We start from the raw sequence: 22006 nt of genomic DNA, 5'->3' as shown, positions 1-22006 counted from the left end.
AAGTACCCATTTCCTGTCTTCCTCTGCTCTTTCTATCTCGTCCCCAGTGTCCCCTGGGCCTATGGAATGAAAGTTAAAATTATCTTTACAGTCTGGGTTCAAGGTTTTCTCCACATGGCCTCAGTTCACCTTCTCAGCCTCTTCTCTAAGACCCACCTTCTCGTGCTGTGTATCTGTCCCAGCTGCCGCCCATCCCTTCTAAATTCCTGCAGTTTGACTCTCCCCGCCCTGAGCCAGCATTCTGCTCTCTCTTGTAACGCTCCCAGAACAGCCAACTGCCTTTCCTTGCCTAGCTCAGTGTCAAGCACTGGATAGTAATGACCCGAATTTCCTTTATGCACTGAAATGGGAGTGTATAAAAGAACAAACAGAAACTGTTTCCAGTGCAGGGTTTTCCTCTATCACTTGATTAGCTCTCCATAAATTAAAGAACATGTTCCCAATTCTGAAAATAATGCCATTAAAAAGTATATTTAAAAATAGAGGACATGGTTGTCTAATTCTGTATATATAACAAAAAAATTATATATTTAAGTGGATTGTATACAATCCACTTATATTATAATACGTGAATATTTCAATAAAATCATTTTAGAAAATGAAGAGATAGGCCCAGGGTTGTACATTCTTATAATGCAGGAACTCAAGGAAACTGAGGCAGGAGGACCACCAATTGGAGCCCAGCCTGAGCAACTTAGTCATGTAGGGGACATCCTGTCTCAAAACCAAAATTCAGAAAAGGGTTAGGGAATATAGCTCAAGGCAAAGATGCTGAGTTCAATACCCACTACTTAAAAATAAATAAAAGAAGAAGAAGAAGAGAAAAAAAAAAAGAAAGAATAAGGATCGTATAATATTTTTAACTCTAATATCTAAACCCGTTAAATAACTTCTAGACTTTAAGTACCTGTTTCAGTAATACACTTAAGGAAATACTGGGGTGCAATTGGGGTGGCCTCAAGCACCCCAGATTTTATATCAGATCTAAATCTTTATCATGAGTGAATCTCCTTGCTATATCCATATAATCTTGAAACAGAGAACATTGAACTAAATTCACTGGTCCTTGGCTGAGGGCAGCCAATGGTTCTTAACACAAATAGCAGTAAGAGCCTTTAGAAAGGACACGAGAGGGTGGAGAAAGGTTAGCCTTGGAAGGCAGGAGAAGGAAGCAGAGGGAAAGTCTACCAGAGCGGGTGGGACATTCCCACCCAGGCCTCCTCCTTGCCTTCTTGGGTGTGTCTGTATACTGCATTCACTCACATACAGGAGCTATGGGTGAGGCCAAAGAGGCTGAACCCTACAGAAGGTAGGAGAACAGAATCCAGCCAGCACTCTGTTTGCCAAGCAAGTCCTGAGTCAGTCTGAGAAGGTGACTAGTTGCAATTTGCCAGCCAGGAAGAGGCATCTTTCTGTAATTTGCACTAGAGGACCACTTTCCTGGCCGCTGCCATGCTTACCACATACTTCTCTTTCACCACATCAAACACAAGCAACAGTAAAGCCTGAATCAGCTTTTGATCCATACAAGAAGACCCCCAAAAAGCACAGCACTCACATGCCTGAAACCCAAAGGCCTAGCCATAGGTCCCAGTGGATAAGGGCGCTTTCTGGGCTTGTATATCAGTATGGACCAGTCCTCCTCAAACCTCAAAATGGAGGTCCTTGCCTATTCTAGGAATGAAAATAGCTCTCAGAAAAACTGTCACCATTCTCCTTCACAGCAGTTTGCAGTACACAGTATTAAAATCTGTTCATGTGATGCCAGATAGCTGGTCAATTCATTAAAAAGCAGTCGTTCACACAGATCTTTGGTCTTCACACAATGCCAGTCATCAATCTGACAAACTTGACCAAATGGATTCAGTATTTTTTGGTCATGAAGCCCTGATCTGTAATAACAGGGTGGTAAGAGACAGAAAAGAAAAAGAAATGATAAAAGCGTTTTTGAAAGCAAATAATACTATTGTCATTAGATTCTGAGGCATAGCTCTGGATGCTTGGATTAAAGCTGCCTTTTCTTTTTTAAAAAGCGGAGCGTGAAGTCTGTGAGCACAGGCCCCATGCCGCTGGGGCTCCGAGCCCTGCCAGAGGGTCAGCCCCCTCCCACTGCATCCTGGGTCAGAGCTAACTCAGAGGCGGCTGAGAATGTGTCAGAAGACAGGGACACAACCAGGCGGTGAAAATTAGAGTCCTCCAAGAGGAGCCCGGGAATAATGCAACCAAATTCATTCACCAGGGAGTTCTTTAAGTGTCTCTCAAATGGCACCCATCACACAGGCGAGCCTCTGCGTCTTTGCAGGGAGCACAATAGGTACCAGATGAGTCACAGGCACCTTGGATTTTTAGTTTGCATCTAAATAAGCACTTTATATTTGCAAAGGGCTTTCCAGTCATTTGCAAAAAGCTTTCTCCTTCAACAACTCCACGAGGGGAGTCCATGGAACTAAAGATTTATTGAGCCCCCTGTCTGACCAAATAAAAGGTGGTGAAAAGCAGCCCTTGCACAGCCCGGGGCTCATTAAACCCAGGCAGGGAGTTAGAGTCAGGCCTTCCCACCAGGCCAGCCTTTCTCCTCCCCCTGTCAGCCTTCTCAATAGGCACCCTCATCACCAACCCCTCCCATCTCTCACTTTGGGATAGGGATTGGGGTGGAAAGCTAGGGCACTGGGACCTTCAGCAAAGTGACAAGCCACAGAGACCCAGCTGCTGGAACTGGGTATTGGAAGGCACACCATAGTTAACTCCCTTGAGTAAAGATGCTTCACGACTGCAGCCAGTCCTACAGCACCTTAGCACAAGGCTGGAACTAGAAACTGGGTCCTTGGATTTTCCCACTAGCACTTTCTGAATTACAGTGAGCAGCTCCTTCAATGGTGGAAGTAGAGATGCAGGACAAGGCTGCATGTATCAGCTATACTTGTGCTAACACTCACGTGGCATTAGTCTAGAAACCGCAACAATAACAGAAATAGCTTCCACTTATTTACATGTACTGTATGCCAGGCACTCACAGCTGTGCATTCATTACCATTAACCTCACAGCCACCAGCAAGGTGGATGTGTTATCTCCATCATGCGGAGGTAAGCTGGCCAAGATGGCCCAGCCAGTAATGCAAAGAGTAAGCATTCGGTGGGCTTTTCTACCAGACCCTGAGCTGCGAGGCTGCACTCTCAGCTGCTGGCTCTGAAGACACAGGCCCTGTCAAAGTTCAGACTCTCCCACCTAAAGGCGAAGTGACTTCAGGTGAACTAGTTAACCACAGAGGCTCCACTTCCTTAATCTGTTTAGTAAACAGAACAGCAACAGCCTCCAAGATTGCTAGTTAAATGAATTACTATTTATAAGGCACTTCCAACAGTGCCTGACACATAGAAAATGCGATATCCTTGCTTGTTTGGCAAAGAAATAAACTGAATGCTCCCTGGTATCCAGGAGAAAAAGGAAGACAGTCATAAACTCACTGACTGAACAATCACTGGTGCCTTGGGTTAGCACAAAAACAACGACATAGCACCCTGATAGTCATACTGACTTTGGAGCGTTGAATTCGCACTACTCGGTTGTGCTGAAAAGCTTCACAGAGATAGAACCTCATTTAGTATTGGTTAATATTCCATTAGAGTGGGTATCGGTATCCCACAGTAGTGACAAGGAAATTGAGTCAGAAAAGCAAAACCCCTAGTCCACAGCCACACTGCTAAGTGGCCGAGCTGGGATTCAACAAGTCCTCTGCAAAGCCCACGGACTCCAGGCCGCGCACGGCCAGCCTCGGGGTCTGCAGCGATCCTCCCCAGGACGCGCCAGGGAGCTGGATCGGATCGCACCGGAGAGGGCCGGTGAACCGAGATCGCCAGCACAGTCCAGGGCTCGGCGGCGCGCGCACCGTGTCTGCTGCAGCCCGGAAGGCCGCGGGTCGTGCGCGGCGGCGTGCGGAGGTGGCCCGGGTCCAAGGCTGCTCCGCGCCGGAGCCCAGTCGGCCCTCGCCGTGCACGCCTGCACCCGCCGAAGAGGAAACCGGGGGCTAAAGAGTCGGCCTGCGTGGGAATCCGGGCTCCGGAGGGCTCCGGGAAGCCAGGGGGCAGGGCTCCCCGGCTCCGCACCGAGCCCGAGCGGCCCCCAGGTGAGTCTGAACTTCTCACCCCGCCGAGCCGGCGAGTTCTCGCTGCATTATGGTGCCCTCCGCTGGCGGATTCTGGAACAGCTCGACGCCTCGGTGGCGGGGGGGGGCGGTGCAAACGGCGGGGGAGGGGGAACCTCATTTCCTCTTAGCAGTTTAAACATGTTTTTCTAAAAAGAAAAAGTGCAATGTGAAAGTGGTACTGCCTAGTCTCGTCTCTCACTTCTTAGCCAAGCTAACGAGAGAATCTTTAACGGGAATATTCTCTACTTAAGATTTTCTCAAACTTAGCTACTAAAATGCAGTTGCTTGTTTAAAACACATTTCTGGGTTCCACTTCGAAATCAAAAATCAAAATCTCAGCGACATGGCCCAATAATCTTCGCTTTAGTAGGACACACACAAAGCAATTAACAGAGTCAAGCTAATTAAGGAAAGGAAACTGTTCTCTGGCATCCACAGCGTTCTCCAAGTACAAACCACCCTTGCCGCTCCAACTTAGAAACTTACCCATAACCTTGAGGGGAAATGGGACACTCTCGGGAGAGACACTGGCTCGGAAGGCGAGAGACCTGGCTCTGCACCACCCACACCTTTGCTAGACTCCATCTCTGATTCCTCATTTATCAAATGGAGCCAGAGTGTCCTATACTTCCTGAGTCAGAACCTGCAAAAAGTTGCTGAACAGTATAACATATTTAGGGAAAATTACAACTCTCGGGGATCTACTAGAGCCAATTTAGGATGACTAGTCAGAGCTGCATGGGAAAACTTTAAAAGTCACAAGCCTTGGGTATTGAGTCTGGATGTCTTCAGGAAGACAAGAAGTGGAACTAAATTAAGAGTTGAGAGGAGCTGGCAATGTCTGTTCTAGATATCTTAAGTTTGAGATAGCCACGGAAGAGCTGTCCAGGTAAGTCCCACGGCTGGTAGAAACGCGTGTGAAGTATTCCCACATGTAATGTAACAATATCCAATGAGAGTGAGAATCATTTGTTGGCATGATACTAAAATAAGCCTCCATTGGATATCACTCGACTCTTTTTGTAAACCCCTTTTACTCAAAATGCTGTCACACTGAGGCCTAGGATTTTTATTAGATATAGGCAGGGAGTAAACCTCTTTCTGCTGTTGCCTGGGAGACCAGGAGAAAGTGAAGCACTCAGACCAGTGTCAGAGTCGTCAGAGGGAAAGGATGTGACTGCAAGGCTGCTCTGCTCCACACTCAGGCAAAGCTCCTCAGTCACCCAGTGCACTGCATGTTTCATTCTTCCACCCTTTGCTCATCCTTTGCAGTGAGTTCTCTCTTTTCCCAGCATGTCTACCATTTTTATGCACAGACTTTTCTGTCCTCCAGTTAAATCATCTATCTCCTGCCAGAATATCAACTTGACCCTTTCTCTAGTAACCTTCTTCAACTTGCCTTTTAAGCAGTCCACAGCCTGTCTCACCGTGTCTGTCCTCTCTCACTTCTTACAGGTACACTGCGGTGGTCATGCCAGTTCACTATCAACATGGCACAGGCCAGGGCTCTTGCCGGCGTGTGGCCTTCATGATCACAGCTGTCTGGCTGCTGGCATTTGCTGTATCCTGCCCTCTTCTCTTTGGCTTTAACACCACAGGTAACATAGACGCCTTCACATCCATCACCTGTGAGATTCACAGAATACCTGAGTGGCTATGAGTGGGGTCTACCCTGATGCTTCTGACCCCCAGTCAGAATATTTTGAAATCAAATGAGGATGCTACAGACTGCAACGTTTTGGCCTTCGTTGTTCACAAAATATAGGGAAAAACATTGTCAATTACTGCCACAAGGGTGAAGTTCTACCCAATTAATGAAAAATCATGAAAGGAATGTCATTGTACTTATTTGAGAGAATGTAGCAGCTTAAAATCTTTATTAATAATTCAGGTGAGATTTACTAATGAATATATACCAGACCTTCAATGCAAAGGACATCATAAAAGTCCTGGAATTTCTCCAAAATTACTGACATGTTTTTTTAAATTTTTAATTTGCAAAATTTGTGGCTATGATGGTACGCAGCACATCTACTGAATAGATTGGGAAATTAGCAATGTGTATACCTGTGTTGTTTGGGATTTTAAATATATGACATTTATCCAAATTTATATATGTCCACCTTTTAGCTTTAGGAAATTCATATGTTGAGTGAAAGTTATTGGTAATATATCATGCATATTTGTTAAGAGATCACTGAATGACTAGAGTTCTGGTGTTCTTTTGGGTTTCTTATTTTGTCTATTTGCATCAATTAATTCAATTCCTACTATGTTCCAGGTTTGTGAGCTTCTGTTTTGTACATACTAATCACATAGCAATGTGCTTACATATATGCAGCTATTATATGAAACACACTACATGTCTTATGAGGTAGGCAAATTCTGACTCATAACTATTCTTCTAAGTGTCATGTCCTAGGCAATCATTTAGAAATCAGGACACATTTAGAAAGAGAGAGACCCTAAAATCAAAAAGTCTAGATTTAAACTATAGTTCTACTGTTTAACAGCTCTGCTTCCTTGAACCAGCTACTTACCTTTTTAAAGTTTAGTCCTCTTATGTTAAAATTGGGATAATACAATGGAGTATAAACTTAAGAAAATTCAAATATATAAATTCAGGAATTTTTCAATATTTGTTTATTATATATGGCCCCATATACATAAATTCAGTGACTTCTGTCCAAATTAACATATTTTCAGTGGGTATGGAAGTTTAGTCTATAATCCCAATATTCTTAGAATGTGGGGCAAGACGCTCATGAATTGGAATAAACTTAGCAATTTAGCAAGACCCTGTTTCAAGTGAAAAAAAAGAGAACAGACAAAGAACTGAGCATGTAGCTCAGTGTGAAGGCCTTGGATTCAATCCCTAGTGCCACAAAAATTAAAATAAAGTAACATGCTCCTTTTGAGTGCTATAATATATGACATACAAGGTTATATTTCTTTATGTGTGATGTAGAGGATTTTTCATGTATTCCTTTATGTGTGATGTAGGGGATTTTTCAAAGCAAATTTTGAGTCCAAATAATTTTTAACTTATTAATTGGCTAGGCTCTAACCCTTCCTGTCACTACAGTCTATCTCCTTTTTGGAGACTTTTTGCAATTAAATGAGGATTATGTGGGACAACATTCAAAGATATGCCAAGCGTATGTTACCTACTTAAAGCCAACCTTCTTTCCCTGCTACACTGAAAGTTAAGTTGCCAAGTTATCAACAAATATTTACCTAGTTAACCTGGAGTATTCCTGAAGTGTGATGCTGTTACCATCTTTACACTACTCTACACCATTTGTCACTTACACAAGCACATGTTCACACCACAAGGCAGTATCCCCAGTACCACTGACTCTGTGACACTAAAATATCCTTCCTGGTGAGCATTCCATATCTTTACGGGTCAGTCAGATAACTAAGTCACCTTTAGCAACCTTGTTTCTATGTGCAAATGCATTCTAAGTGAGAATTTGTCATGTGGGGAGCTCAAAATCAGTACTTGGCCAAGGCGCTGCTCAATGCTTGCCAGCAGCAAGTCCTCACCAGTGTGTGCCTGGCCATCAGTGTCTGCTGGGCCAAGTGTGGTCCCCTTCCCCATGCTGGGGGGCTGGCGGGGCGAGTTGATTCACTCTCACAGTGCATAAGCTCCCTGGGAACAGTCGAAACTGTCTCAAAATTTGACATTAGACAGAGTTCCCAGTTAATGTCAACATCTAAAGCAAAGAAGAACGATGAGCTAACCACAGTGTTGTTGCCACCGATGAGATCATTACTGTTCCAGAAACAAAACCAAGGAAAATCTTTCCAAAAGGATTTTCAAATTTAGAATTGAGAAGGCAAAAAAGGCCTGTGACTTAGCACATGTACGTACTGCTCTCAGCTACCTCCCTCTGTCATATTCTCTGTCTCTCTGTCCTCTATCGCAAACCCTCCAATGGGCTTGTCGTAAGAGCCCAGTAGATATGAGCTGATGATATCATTATTATTTATTAAAAGTTTTTTGTGCCTCAAAATTTACACATTTGCTCCAAGGAAAATCTAAGCAGTGGCAGCTGTGCTGGTGTTTGAAAGGGAAATCAGTTTGGGCAATTAGTGAGTGAAATTCAAGGTAAGGAAGCCTAACCATCCTTCTCTGTCTCAGTCTGAGCTTCACAGCGTAGCTTCATTATCTTGATAGATTTGGGTTTCTTTATCAAGTTACCCACCTACTAGAAAATTTCACTTGAAAGCCCAATATAAATGACTTCTCTCTCAGCCATTCTTTGTATTTTCTATGTGAAACATAAAAAGGGAAAGGGGAGAGTGCTGCCAATACCTGATTTTGGAAATAGCTGGACTTTCAATAAGATGTACAACACAATAGTATAACTCACAGTTGCTCCTAATTCCTAAAGAAAGGGCAACAGGAGGCAGGTGTTAGATCACAGAGATGCCGAACTATGGGGCCTGACTGCACAGTGTTGTCCCAGATCCCAACAGAGGCCCACCAGCCTAGTCAAATGTCACAGCATATGGCCCCCAATAACAGCAGAGCATGGCACATTGGCACAAGAAGCCATCCTAAAGATCCCTGAATGAGTAGCTCATTCTTTCATGTCACCGACAAGAAAAGTAAATACCATTCAAGTTTCTGCTAAATCAGTTAGCTATTGTGTTATAAAAAAAAAAAAAGAATTCTAGAATGAATAAAGAATAACTGGTGACACAAGTTTAAGAAACCTTCAAGGGAGGAAAACGTTCAGCTTTAAAAAAAATCCTATCATCTGGCTTGATTTTTCTTGGAAAATAAGAAATGGAGGAGAGCTAGTTAGTCAGGGGAAGCTTTGTTGTTCAAAAAGTGAAAAGAATAGACACACACAGTTAAAAGAATAACAGCTCACCCTAAAGTCAAATGCATCAACATCTCCTGTCTTTGGAGCCAAGTTGAAGTCAAAGTTCATGAATCTTCCAAGTCAACCTTCTTTTGACCTTGTTATTTATATCACTGTGAATCTCAAGTTCCCTGGGTAGCCCACAAAGGATCCTTACACCCCTGAACAGAGTGTTTTCATCAGCAGCACAGACTCCATAAATGTTTGTGGAATAGGCAAGTAAATGAACCTTCACCATCATCCTTTCTTCCTTCGACGGCAAAATTCATTGCAATAAGCATCTCTAATGTTGAAGAATGAGATTAGATAAACCCACATCCCACCTGGACTTCCCCATTATCTCCTTGCCCCAGGTGCATAGATGCTTACATAAAATGCTCATTTGTATATTTGACTCATTTATCCATTATCCATATATTCCTTCAATAACTGCCATGTCTGCACAGTACTGTTTTGGTGAGATCATCAAGACAAGGCACCACCTCTCCTGGGGAAGCCTCAGCTTCTTGGAGGCCTCATTGTCCAAATCACCTCTTCAACATCAGTAGAGATCCTTTGAAAATTGCTGCTGTTGATGCCTCTCCACTGCTCTGATGACAGGATACACATATACAGGTCCAGTCTGCTGGGGACTGAGGCAGGACCCCTTACATTAATCCCTGATGCCAGCATCACTCTGCCTTCTGTGCAGCCCCAAGACCACATGGCATGGGGAAATTCTGGGACAGGCTGCAAAATTTGGTGAAAATGCATGCCTGGGCATTGTTATATGAATGACAGCATACTAAACCCTTATAATGCTGATTATTTAAAAGCAGTAGTTCATCTATAAAATTTAGAGGTCTGCCTCCCAGGACCCAGGGCAGAAAAGGATGGTGAGTGGATGTTGGGAGGACATTTGGAGAATATCTAGGATGACAAGAAGACCAGCAGGATGAAAACTTGATAAGATTCCTACTCCCTCATTGTAGTAAGCATTTAGATCCTGGTCAGCTGCTGGCTGCAGGGGAGTGGGTTTCTGGGAAGAGACTGATCACAACCAACATGGCTCCTTAGAAATTCAGAAAGACCACTAGCTGCCACCCCTTCCTCTTCCATTCTCATTTTCATTACCCCTAAATTAACAAAAGTTCCAAATTTAGTGACCACTACTCAGCTATTTGGTGACCCCTCTCTGAGCAATTTCCCACATGATACTGCCACAAGTTTCTGTGAGATAATGGAAATTTTACTCCCTTCCCAAGAGACTCAGAGAATTTAGAAGCAGCACACAAAGCTTTTGATGGTAGCTGTCTTAGCCACTTTCTCATCACTGGGACAAAGTACGCGACACCCGCAACTTAAAGGAGAAGATGTTTACTTAGCTCATGCTTTCCATCAGGTTCAACTGAAAGTGAGTTTAGTCCAAGGCAAGAACTGCTTGATAGAAGGATATGGTGGAGGAAGGCTGCTCACTCCTTGGCAGCCAGGAAGCAGAGTCCTGCTCCCAGTCATGCTTCCCAGTCCTGCTCTCAGGTGACCTACCTCCAACCAGTCCCCACTTCCTACAGCACATTCAGCTACTGAACTCATCGATGATGAATCCGTTGATGGGTACAACCCCGCAAAGATCGACCTTCTGACAGTCCCACTTCCAAACACAGGAGACTTCAGAGAGACATTTTAAATTTAAACCATGACATTCTACCCCTGCACCTCAAAATATTTACATCAGTCTCGTGTGTGAGATGCATTTGGTCCACCTCTAAGAGTTGCCAAGGTCAACAGATCCAGCATTGCTGAAAACTCCAAATCCAAAGCCTTCTCTGAGATGAAAGGCAGACTCGTAGCTGTGAGCCCCTGTAAAACTCCAAAAGGAAGTTAACCACTTCCAACATACAGTGGCATAGGTCAAACTTTCCCATACCATAAGGGAGGAGTAGGTAAACAGACATAAATCTGATCAAAGCAAAATCAAAAACCAGTGGAGAAAACATTAAATTCTATAGCTGCATGAGACAGTCTGTGATAAGATGTGAACAGCAAAGAGCTTGGGCAGCCCTACTCTATGGCTTTGTATGCTGCAGCCTACAGGACCTCTTTCTGGGGCTGGCTTCACCTCCTGTCTGCAGCTTTCCTGAGCTGCCTTTCCACATTCCTGGCATCTCCATCTTCCTCTGGTGTCTACTGCACCTTCACCTTCTCTCTGCCAGGTTCACGCACTGCCCTCTCAATGCTCTTTGGCCAGTCCTACCCATGGATGATGCCAAGGTCTGCTGCCAGTTGAGAAGTAGTCAGCCCCACTTGGACTGTGGCTGCAGTGGCTTCTGAGTACCTGGCTGAGCACAGTGAAATGAATCTTAGGGAACCAGTTCCTAAGGTGGCCCTTCTCAAGCAAGGAGGAGACCTAAAAGCTCACTTCTCAAATGAGAGCTTTACCCTTCTGCACCTTTGAGCCTATGACGGGCAGGATCTTGCTGATTTTTGAGATGCTTTCAAGCTGTATTTTTCCTATTGTCCTGGTGTACACTAGTTGGGTTATTAAAATACTAATCTGTTTGCAAATTTTAACTAATCACCTTTCTAAACCTCAGCTCTGACTATGACACTTCAGGGGACATTTTGGATCTAAATCATAACAGTAGTATTGTCAGTAAAACACCCCACTGATCACCAAGCACATTCTTCTCACTTTAGGTCTTAGACATTGCCCTTTCCCATCCCAAAAAATATTGTTCCCTACTCTGTATGTTTACAAATTTCATACCAATTAATACCTTTACGATTTCATCCCAACTAATATCTTTACAAATAACAAATAATATAGTAAATAAATAATGAAAGTAGCTACTGTTCATTGTAACTAATATAATCACTACACAAATATTTTTGTCTTTCTCTTATGGATAATAAAACTGAGGCTTTGCAGTTAGAGAGTGTGTCCAAGATCACACAGATAACAAGTGGGAGATCTAGGCCTGTTAGTGTCATCTGGCCTCTTCCTAGCTCAGAAGACTAAGAAGCAGAAGGAGAGCCTCTTATAATCACTGGCTTCTCTCATCAGCTCATATCTTTTTAAGACTAGATCTTGGGTTGGAGAATTCCCAACATTTTATGAAGATTGGACCAGACCAGTTGCCGACAGGGCTGCACAGGGCACAAATATGCCATAATCTTAGTAGTAGAGAGAGAAGAAGCATCAAAAATCACAGAACATTGGTTTTAGAGTCAGACTGGCTAAAGGAATGTATCTTTCAGGTTGTGTAGCCTTGGGCCTTTTACTGAACGTGTCTGAGCTCCCATATGCTCCTCTAAGAGAAAAGACAGTAACAGCACCTGCAAATGTTGTGTACAAAGCCATTGGCACACAGCCTGGTAGACATTAGTTTGCATCCCATTTCCCTTTCAAGATGAAGCAAATTTCAGACCCATCCAGGGTATCAGGAGAATTTCAGTGTCTGTCAGTAAAGACAAAGGTATAGGAATCTCCTAAAATGGAGGGGCAAAAGCGCTTCAGGACATGAAGCAGGAAGAAGGACATTTCTGAATTCGCACTCTCTACTCTGACAGTCTTGTCAGGTCTCTTCTATTCCACCCCACCTAGTGCTGGGATTCCCAGCAGATGCCCACCTTCTATTTAGCCACCACCTGCTCCACATCCCAATTCAAAAGAAGCTCCTTCTTTTCATTACTTTCCAACAATCCTTCCATGCCCCAGCAGCCCTTTTCTAGTGGCTGCAACCCTCCTGGGCCTTTCCCTGTCCCTTGGCTCCTCGGCTGCTCTTTCACAACGCGCAGAAGGGCTCATCTGTTTATCCAGACTGTTCACCCCTTCAAGGGCAGACACCATGTCTTAGTCATCTTTGCAGCCCCAGTCAGAGCTCTGTCTGGCATATAATCATGTACAAAGTTTCTTTTTAAGCAAACTGTAAGAAACACACAAATGAATTAGCCCTCTAACTTCTAGAAGTTAACAGCATAAGTGTCCAAGACTATATGCCACCCCTGCTCCATGGCATTCGGGGGGTGGAGGCATCATGTGCCATGTGGGTTGTGCTCCATGCTTACTACTGAGATCAATACATAGCTCAATGCGTCCTCTTCTCCCCTTCTCTCCCCACAGGGGACCCCAGCACCTGCTCCATCTCCAACCCTGATTTTGTCATCTACTCTTCAGTAGTGTCTTTCTATGTGCCCTTTGGAGTGACTGTTCTTGTCTATGCCAGGATCTACATGGTGCTGAGACAAAGGAGAAGGAAACGGATCCTCACTCGACAGAACAGTCAGTGTATCAGCGTCAGGCCTGACTTCCCTCAGCAAGTAAGCACCAAGAAGGGCATATCAGGAAGATGGCACCAAGCCCCAAGCCTGTGTTACCTGTGCCTGTCATGTCTCCATTGCCACTTAGTAGAAATGGATGTGACACTCACTTTCTAAACTGGTAGTGTCTGAGCCTTGAAGATAGGAAATACAATCTCAAGAGTACATTGACAGTCTCCCTGAGAATATACCTTAGTTGGCAAGATGGGAGGAAAGCTTCTGGCTTTTTCTGATTCCTTCAGAGCTTTACATTTCCCACAAATGGCCATCAGTCCCACATAGTTGAGGTTTGATTTGATTTGATGAGGGAAGCATGTTAGAATGGCAATTGTACCCTACTGTGCTGGTGAGTTCTAAGAATCAACATTTTTTCCAAACCATTAATTCATTCCAGGAATCACTGGGACCCAGTGAAACCACTTTTCCTTCCTGGCCTGCCTGTATGTCAAGGCATTAGCCCACAGGTAAAATAGGATGAGTCTTCCTAGGCTCTGAAAGGAGGAGTGTTGTCTCATCTCTGATCTTCCCTTGCTTGGGCTTTAGATTCTCCTTAGCCCAGTGCCTGGCACATGGTGATGAACTTAAAGCATGAAAACCAATCACTTATAATCTATTAGGGAAGGGACCATGGGAATATAATGTACTTTCTGCCTTCATTTATTTAGACAAATAAATCCCACCTCCACCCAGTCCATGAGCAGCACAGAATTGAACAGGACACTGGCTCTATGTAACATAAAGACAGTAAAGTACCCAAATGGGAAGTAGAAAAATAAAAGACTGGGGCTGGGGATTTAGCTCAGCGGCATGAGCACCTGCCTTGCAAGCAGGAGCTCGTGAGTTCGATCCCTGGTACCAATGAAAATGAAAAATACAAAAAAAAAAAAAAAAAAAGAAAGAAAAGACCGATTTGCTCAGGAAAAAAAACTTCATGGACCGAGTTTGATCTTGGAGGCTGACAAATTTAGGTGTCAAGATCAGTCTCTGATGACCTGAGTAAAGGTCAGACTCTCAAAGCTGAAGTTCCAAGGCTTAGATAGAACACAGCTATTGATCCCATTCAGTCAGAGGCCAGGACCTAAGGCTGAGGATGTGAATACAGTGCATTGTCATGCTCCAAGGTTACATAACAGTAGAGCTTAGCACATAACTGACCGTTTTTCCCTCAACCTCCCTAGCCTTCCTGCCTGCAGCTGCATCCCATCAGACAGTTTTCAATAAGGGCCAGATTTCCATCAGATGCCACAGGGAAAATGGTAAGTAGACCATGTTGCGGATCATAGCAAAAGAATGAGATCTTTACTCAAGATGCTGCCTTGTTTTATTTAATTTCCAGCCACTCTAAAATGGAATCTACTGGAGCCCTGACCCCATAAACATTTGTAATATGCAACAAGATCTGAGGCTGTGCCTGATTAAATTTCCAAATGAGATACGTTAAACAATATTTAGAAAGCATGTGACTATTGAGCAATAGCCTAGTGACTGAAGCCAATGACTGGATCCAGGGACTCTTCGGTATGGTTTGAAGTTGTCACACAGAGTCACCTGCACTAGAGAAAACAGAATGTCATTGAAATACACATGGGAAAAAAGAAAACTCACGGAAAGGAGACCTTCAAATGTCCTATTTTCCAGTGAACAGAGAGAAAACCAAGACAATGTCATGATCATGCTAAACCGGGTCTTTCCAACTTAAGCCAGCATTACCTTCTTGGTTAGAAGAGTGAATAACAGAGCCTGGAGGGGTTGAAGACTAATATTCTTCTCCCTGAACTCCATGTTATGAATTTAACTGCAAAAACCCATAATGAAGTCTGAGTCTCACTCGGTTTTTGAATAGTTAACTAACCATGTTTGTACAGACTTCAGATAGCAATGAGAGGTTCTCAGCACAGCTTAAAATTGCCTATGGCATATTTGAGGTCTGAAGAGTCTCAAAGGCCAGAGGTACAGTGTTGATTATAAAAGAGAGACTGAAAAAATGAAAGGCTGCATTACTGGAATGATTCAAAGTCAAATCCTGACTGGGTGTTTAGTTCAGTGGCATAAGTGCCTGCTTGGCAAACGCAAGGTTGTGAGTTCAATCCTGGGCACCAAAAAGAAAACAAAAAGAATTAAATCCTGTCCTGCCATCTGGGAGTAGTGATCACTCCAAGGAGGAATCCAGCATTTTATTCTATCAGTTATGAGGATGGGATAAGGACTCACCAACATGTAACCTTTGAAGAGTCACTTTGTAGGATTGAAAATCTCCATCTGTCAAATAGAAACAGAATGTTTCCAAATTTTACATTTCATAAGAATTTTTCCCCACTTTGCTACTTTCATAAATAATACATTAGAAGTTAAGTACTGTCATCTTTAGGTCAATATGTGTCAGCTTACTCATAAACATGATCTTGGTTATAGGTTGCCAAAACAATATGGTTATATTAATTACTAGGAAATTCCAAGAAATGAAAATCAAAATTTTTTTCAAGTGTGTTTTCCTAGAATCTCTAGAAATACCACAATGGAGCATAATTTTAAGAAATTAAATCACTTAAAATCCTTTTGGATTCACTTACTCCTTCAACAGTGCTTCTGAGTGTGCACAGTGTGTCAGTGATGTGCATCTTAAGCCTGTGATTCTTTGAACTAAGGAAAGAAAAAGAAGAAGTTCTGTGACATTAACTAACTTATGCGGAGGAGGGATTTATTGGGATCTGGTCACAGGTTGAGTGAAGAGGCTGAAGAACAGCTACAAAAACATTGTTCATGCCTCAGGAATAATCTGGTTAGAAGACAGACGACATTGGACATTGAATTTCACCACACTTAGATGAACTCTGAAATCTGCCTGCTTCTTTAATTTCAGTACAGAGTCTCAGATGTGCATCTCCAATTGCCTGAACTTGATTCATATGCCAGCGCACTTGATGCCTGGGAAGACTTGGGAGATGGGGAGTCTGGACTGAATAGATAGCTTTCATTGTTTAAGCAAAGGGAGCTGAGGAGTCTGCTTCCTATTCAAGGTTGAAACAAATGTCTGAACCTCAAACATGGAAAAAAGCTCAGATGGTGGACCCATTCATATCCACTTTCTCCCCTTAGCAAAATATCAGAAAAATTCACATTCTATTTTCTACTTTCAAAAGTTATTCTTCCCAAACTTTTTTGCTTATTTTCTATTTTACAAATAAAGCTTAAAGATATTAGATTAACTTGTTGAAGAATTATATGTACTGAATAGGCTGAGATGAAAATCTGGATCCTCTTTTATCTTTTCATTTTTTAAAACTTTCTATTACAAATCCCAGCACTTGGGAGGCTGAGGCAAGTTGCAAGTTCGAGACCAGCCTGAGCTACAAAGTGAGCCCAGGGCCAGCCTGAACCACATAGCAAGACTCTTGTCTTTAAAAGACAAAAACAAACAAACAAAAAAAAACTCTTTCTATTACAAACAATTTCAAAGATAAAATATAGGGAGATGAATATAACAAAATACTCTAGCCACCAACAGCTTACTTTCAGCCATTATCAATTTGAAGCTAATCATTTCATCTACACTCCTACCTACATTCACATATGCCACACTGGATTATTATTAAGCAAATCTCAAATATGTTATTTTTCCTGAAAATATTTCTGTAAGAGTCTCTAAAGGATATAAAATCTTTGATAAAGCCCATAATGCTAATATCACATCATACTAAAAAATTAGTAGTTCTCTAATGTCATTAAATATCCAATAACTTTCAAATTTCCCCAATTGCCTTATAATTTTTATGATTAGTTTGCTTGAATCAAAACTCAAGTAAAGCCCATGGTTTGTAATTGACAGATACTGTTGTTGGTGTTGTTACAGTTTAATTGTTGAAAACTGAATCATCTGTGGCGTTTCCCACATTTCAGATTTTGCCACTTGCGTGCCAGTGGTATCATTTACCATGTACCTCTGTAGAATCAGGTCACTGTAATTTAGAAAGGCCAGACTACAATCCTATGCTCCCCTCTCAAGAGAGTGCAGGGATTATTTAATAATTATATGTAGTGGGTGCTTTGGAGTTGTACAGGCAAAAAAAAAAAAAAAAAAAAAAAACATGTTTCATTCCTGTAACTTTCCACAATCCCACCATTCTCTTAGTTCTTTCTTATGTAAGTTTCACACAATAGTCTCCTATTTTTTCTCTGCATCTTCTTTCCCTTTAAGGAACATGCAGAAGATAAATGGTACCCCCAAAATGTAAGAACCCTCTCTTTTCACACCCACAGTCCCTCTCTCCTGGCCGAGCACACACAGAGCTGAAACGCTACTACAGCATCTGCCAAGGTACCGCCTTCCAAGAGGGAGAAGAAAAATTGAAAAGGGAGGAGAGGAGTCGGAATTCCCTGAGCCCCAGTATGGCACCCAAGCTCAGTTTAGAGGTCCGAAAACTCAGTAATGGCAGGTTATCTACGTCCCTGAAACTGGGTTCCTTACAGCCTCGGGGAGGGCCACTTCGAGAGAAGAAGGCAACTCAGATGGTAGCCATTGTACTTGGTAAGTTTGAGTTGGGTTACATTGATTTGGTTTAAGTTCGGTTAGTTGGAGCTTATAGTAGATGTCAGAGTAGCCACATTTGACATAAATTAGAAATCCAATGACTATAACATTTATAAAATGTTTATAATGCAACTGAAGTTTTGTATAAATTTTAATACGAGTAGAAACTTAAAAAACCTAGATAAAACTTATAAAACTAAACAAGCCACCTAATTAAGCTATATTTTACCATCATATAGAAATACTGTATAAATCAATTGATGATTGAATAAAAATATGTATGTTAGACATTTAATAAATGTTTAATCATTTTAAAATATTAAGTAAAAATGATTGTAAAACACTACTGTCATATAATGTGATAATATTTAGTTTACATTAAATACAGAGGGAAAAAAGGATGGAACAAAGTTCAGCAAGATGTTAAAAGTAATTGTCTTTTAGTGATAGTTGGTTATTATGGGTCATTTTGATTTTCAGTATTTACCAAGTTTTCCATTCTGTATACAATAAAGGCTAACTTTTATACTTCAAAAAGCATACATATTTTTAAATAAATTAAAATTTGATGCCATAGGTGCCTTATAGATTTAAGGAAGGTGATTTATACTTTTCAGCATCACTGGAAAACCCCAGTGTTCCTATATATGAGGGACTTTAGTAGAACCCCAGGATGTATCTCTCCAACAGCAGGGCTTATGTCAGTCATGTATGTAAGGTCTCCATCCCTATCAGAGTCTAGGATCATGTTTTGTAGAGGCAAGCCCTAAATAAATGCCTGAACTGAATTGAGGAGAAAAGACTGTAAAGAACTACCCAAAATGCCAAAGTAGAATATCAATATAGTAACAAAGAACTGAAGTGAATCAAAGATACTAGCAAGCAGTTTTCTCATGTAAATAGAAAAAGAAACATGGTTGAGCATGCCTGATCATAGGTTGATGGGAAAAGCAAATGGAAATGCTAAGCTTTTAGCATCATGGCTGACCTAAGGCTGACAGCTATAGGTCATTTTCATGTTATTACAAAAAAGTAAACAAACTCTCTCTTTCTTTGCAACCCAGGGGCCTTCATTGTCTGCTGGCTGCCCTTCTTCTTGACCCACATTCTTAATGCCCACTGTGAAGCATGCCACATATCACCAGAGCTTTACAGAGCCACAACATGGCTGGGCTACGTGAACAGTGCCCTCAACCCCGTGATCTATACCACCTTCAATGTAGAGTTCCGCAAGGCCTTCCTCAAGATCCTGTCTTGCTGAAGGAAAAAAGAAAGGAGACCCCGTATCAACCTCTAACAACACCAGGCTATTTTGCCTCCTGGCCGGGGCCTGCTCAGAAAGACTGCAATGTCCTCTAGCATGTGGTACAAAGATTCCTGGAGCCGGATGTCCCTGCATGGCAGATGTGACCAACTGCTTCCTACAAAACACAATATTCTACCTCCCCAGCTAACATCTGACTTCATTCGAATAATCAAAGGGTTGAGAGCCCTTAAGTGATAAGCAATAATTCAGAAAGAAGCTGATAAAACGTGACTCTTCACACACACACACACACACACACACACACACACACACACACACACACACGTCACTGGAAGCATGATTCATTATAGTGAAGGATAAATTAACAAATCTCATCATTTTCAACTTGCCTTGGGTCCTTAAAACCTTGGCCAGTAAACCACCTTGCAGAATAGCCAGTTCCTCTTCCCTCAGACTCTCAACTGTCAGCACAAGTCATCTTGCAGTCTTGTGGGCCGATTCTTTCCTGGTCGCTTTTTCCCTTCAATGTATCCTGAAGCCTGAAAGGCAAGGCAGTATTTCTGCCTTTCTGTAGAGTCTAACTGGCTAAGTTGTGTCAGGATTCCTCACTCCAGCAGAAACACTGTCCCATATTGGGACCTGTGATTTTATTTTCTAGCCTTGATACCCTTTTATTTTAACTCTAAATAAGAAGGTCTTCTGATTCTTCCCTTACTCTCTCAAGGCAATCTCGGAGTCTCAATGCCCAGAGTCATTTGAGATGGGGATATTACAAAGGAGTGACAATTCTCACTGCTCAAAAATTCACTGTTGAACTTTGTGATTTAGAGCATACCTTAGGGATGTGTCTCAGTTACTTTTCTCATGTTGCTGAGACAAAATACCTGACCCCAAAAATTAAGGAAGAAAAGGTTTATTTAGCTCACAGTTTGTGGAGGCTTCAGTCTGTAATCCACTGGTTCCAAGATAGGATGGCATGGCACAGGGACAACAGTTCAAGATGGCAGAAGACAGCAAAAGCAGCAAATGCAAATGGCAGAGAGGAGCAAGCCTCTTTCCCTCCCTTTTATTTTAAGCAGACTACCTACCCCTGGGGGTGGGTGTTGTATTTACACCATCTCTGTGCCCGCCTTTTGCACAGGCTCAGGATGTCTACAAAGTGAGAATGCTGGCCTCCTGCTGAGTCCCTTAATTAAACTTCTAAATGTCTGAGATTGTCATAATGTATCCACCACTACAGTATGTTTTGCATAATACTAAAAGACTTTCCTGGCCAGGGCATCTTCATCCTCTGATTAACAGAGTATTTTTAGAACCTAAGACTCACTGAAGAATTGTCTGCAAAGTGTGACTACCTCCTCAGTTCTGAATAAATGACAATCACTAGGACATTCTTCACTCCTGTATTTGCCCCAATGGGCCTGAGTGTGATAGGGCTCACTCAGACTGTCAGAGAACTTCAGAGCTGAGTGCACCAGGTAGGGTGACTGTCCAAAGCCATCACATGGTCACTTTGTAAAATCCTGTGAAAATTCTAAACACTACCATTCCAATGATTGAGATTAAAAAGTATAACAGAAATAGTTTGTAAATGTCATTCAAAATTGTACTTAGAAGGAACTAAAATATTCTCACCATTTACCTCATCAGTAAAAGCTATTTTTTATTGATTGCATAATCAAGATAAAATTTCTGGATAATTTATGAAATGTTTTCATTTTGAATGTCACTTTATTATCTTTTAAGAGCTAGTAGCATATAGGCACAATAGCTGTCTATTGTAATACTGTTAAAACTTTAAAATGCACAATAACTTTACAAGGAATCCAAAGCCTCTCTTACCCAGTCTTTTATTCCCCTAATCCTTAAATTTAAAACAAGGAAATATATATATAACACTAGTGAGTTAGTTATTTGTTACTCCTGAATGCTTTTAATAATATTTATATTGTAAATGGGCAGAAAAATTTGATCTGCTCACTAATACTTGTACCCTGTGCCATTCAGTTCAGTATGTACAGTGCAAGTAAAACTGAGTTCTGGAACCATTAAAATCTGCAAAAGTGAAGATTCATGACTTGTACATTTTTCTATGCAAAACAAACACAAAACATGAGATAGTAGGCAAAAGATGTAGAATTCCATGTAAATATCAGAATTCTGAAGGTAGAAATATAAACAACATTGATATTACTATCTTTAAGAGGAAGAGTGATGACAAATATATTGTATCCTTTCTTTAAGCAAATATTCAGCCTTTATAAGAACCACTGGCAAGAGAAACTTATTTTATAGACAAAGAAATTGAGGTAGAGGAAGGTTAAGACACTTGCTCCAGTTTCCAGTGCAGTGAACAAGTAGAAAAATTAGGATTCACAAGTGCATCCATCAAATCTCACGGCCCTGCTATCAGCCACCATGAATTACTGCACATCACCACCAAACTAGAGGAAAGGGTGCAAAGGGAGAGAAAGAAAAAACAAAAAAAAATCCTGGAAGAGTCTAGCCCAGCCTCACCCACCTGTATCCCAAAGTTCATAGAACCCAGGCCAAGACATTAACCTCACTCTCAGTTTCTAAGACAATAGCCAGGGAAATCCATGTCTAATTTTGTAGAATCTTGGAACAGTCATTGGAGTATATTTGACTCTACTCCTTCCTCAAATTATGTAATTAGGAACTGAGGCCCAGAACAGTTGTCCCCCAGTTAGTTAATATGGCAGAAGATCACTCAAATGTACTAAATCCTCATTTACTGCTCATTCTTTCTCATACCCCTAAGAACCCTGTAAAATTCCATATAGAAATAAAGTAAAAGTTATGTTTCATTTCCAGCCTTAAACTATGGAGCATCTCTTACTTAGTATCTATTATCCTAAACAACATCTGA

The 22006-nt window shown here is 41.9% G+C and overlaps 1 protein-coding gene across 1 annotated transcript in view; it reads left to right on the top strand.

Moving 5' to 3' along the window:
- Drd3 (dopamine receptor D3) overlaps positions 1-21184 on the top strand; it is a 40048-nt gene extending 18864 nt beyond the window's left edge. The window contains exons 4-8 of the mRNA XM_063225006.1: positions 5601-5743; positions 13125-13321; positions 14500-14577; positions 17579-17846; positions 18914-21184. Of these exons, the coding sequence (XP_063081076.1) occupies positions 5601-5743; positions 13125-13321; positions 14500-14577; positions 17579-17846; positions 18914-19110 (883 nt within the window). The 3' untranslated portion in view covers positions 19111-21184. The remainder of the gene's footprint in view (positions 1-5600; positions 5744-13124; positions 13322-14499; positions 14578-17578; positions 17847-18913) is intronic.
- The last annotated feature ends 822 nt before the right edge of the window (positions 21185-22006 follow it).

This window comes from Cavia porcellus, unplaced genomic scaffold (genome assembly GCF_034190915.1).
Source record: "Cavia porcellus strain 051 isolate PalLab524CR breed Dunkin Hartley unplaced genomic scaffold, mCavPor4.1 scaffold_15, whole genome shotgun sequence".
Taxonomy (NCBI): domain Eukaryota; kingdom Metazoa; phylum Chordata; class Mammalia; order Rodentia; family Caviidae; genus Cavia; species Cavia porcellus.
This window is presented reverse-complemented; position numbering and strand designations above follow the sequence as displayed.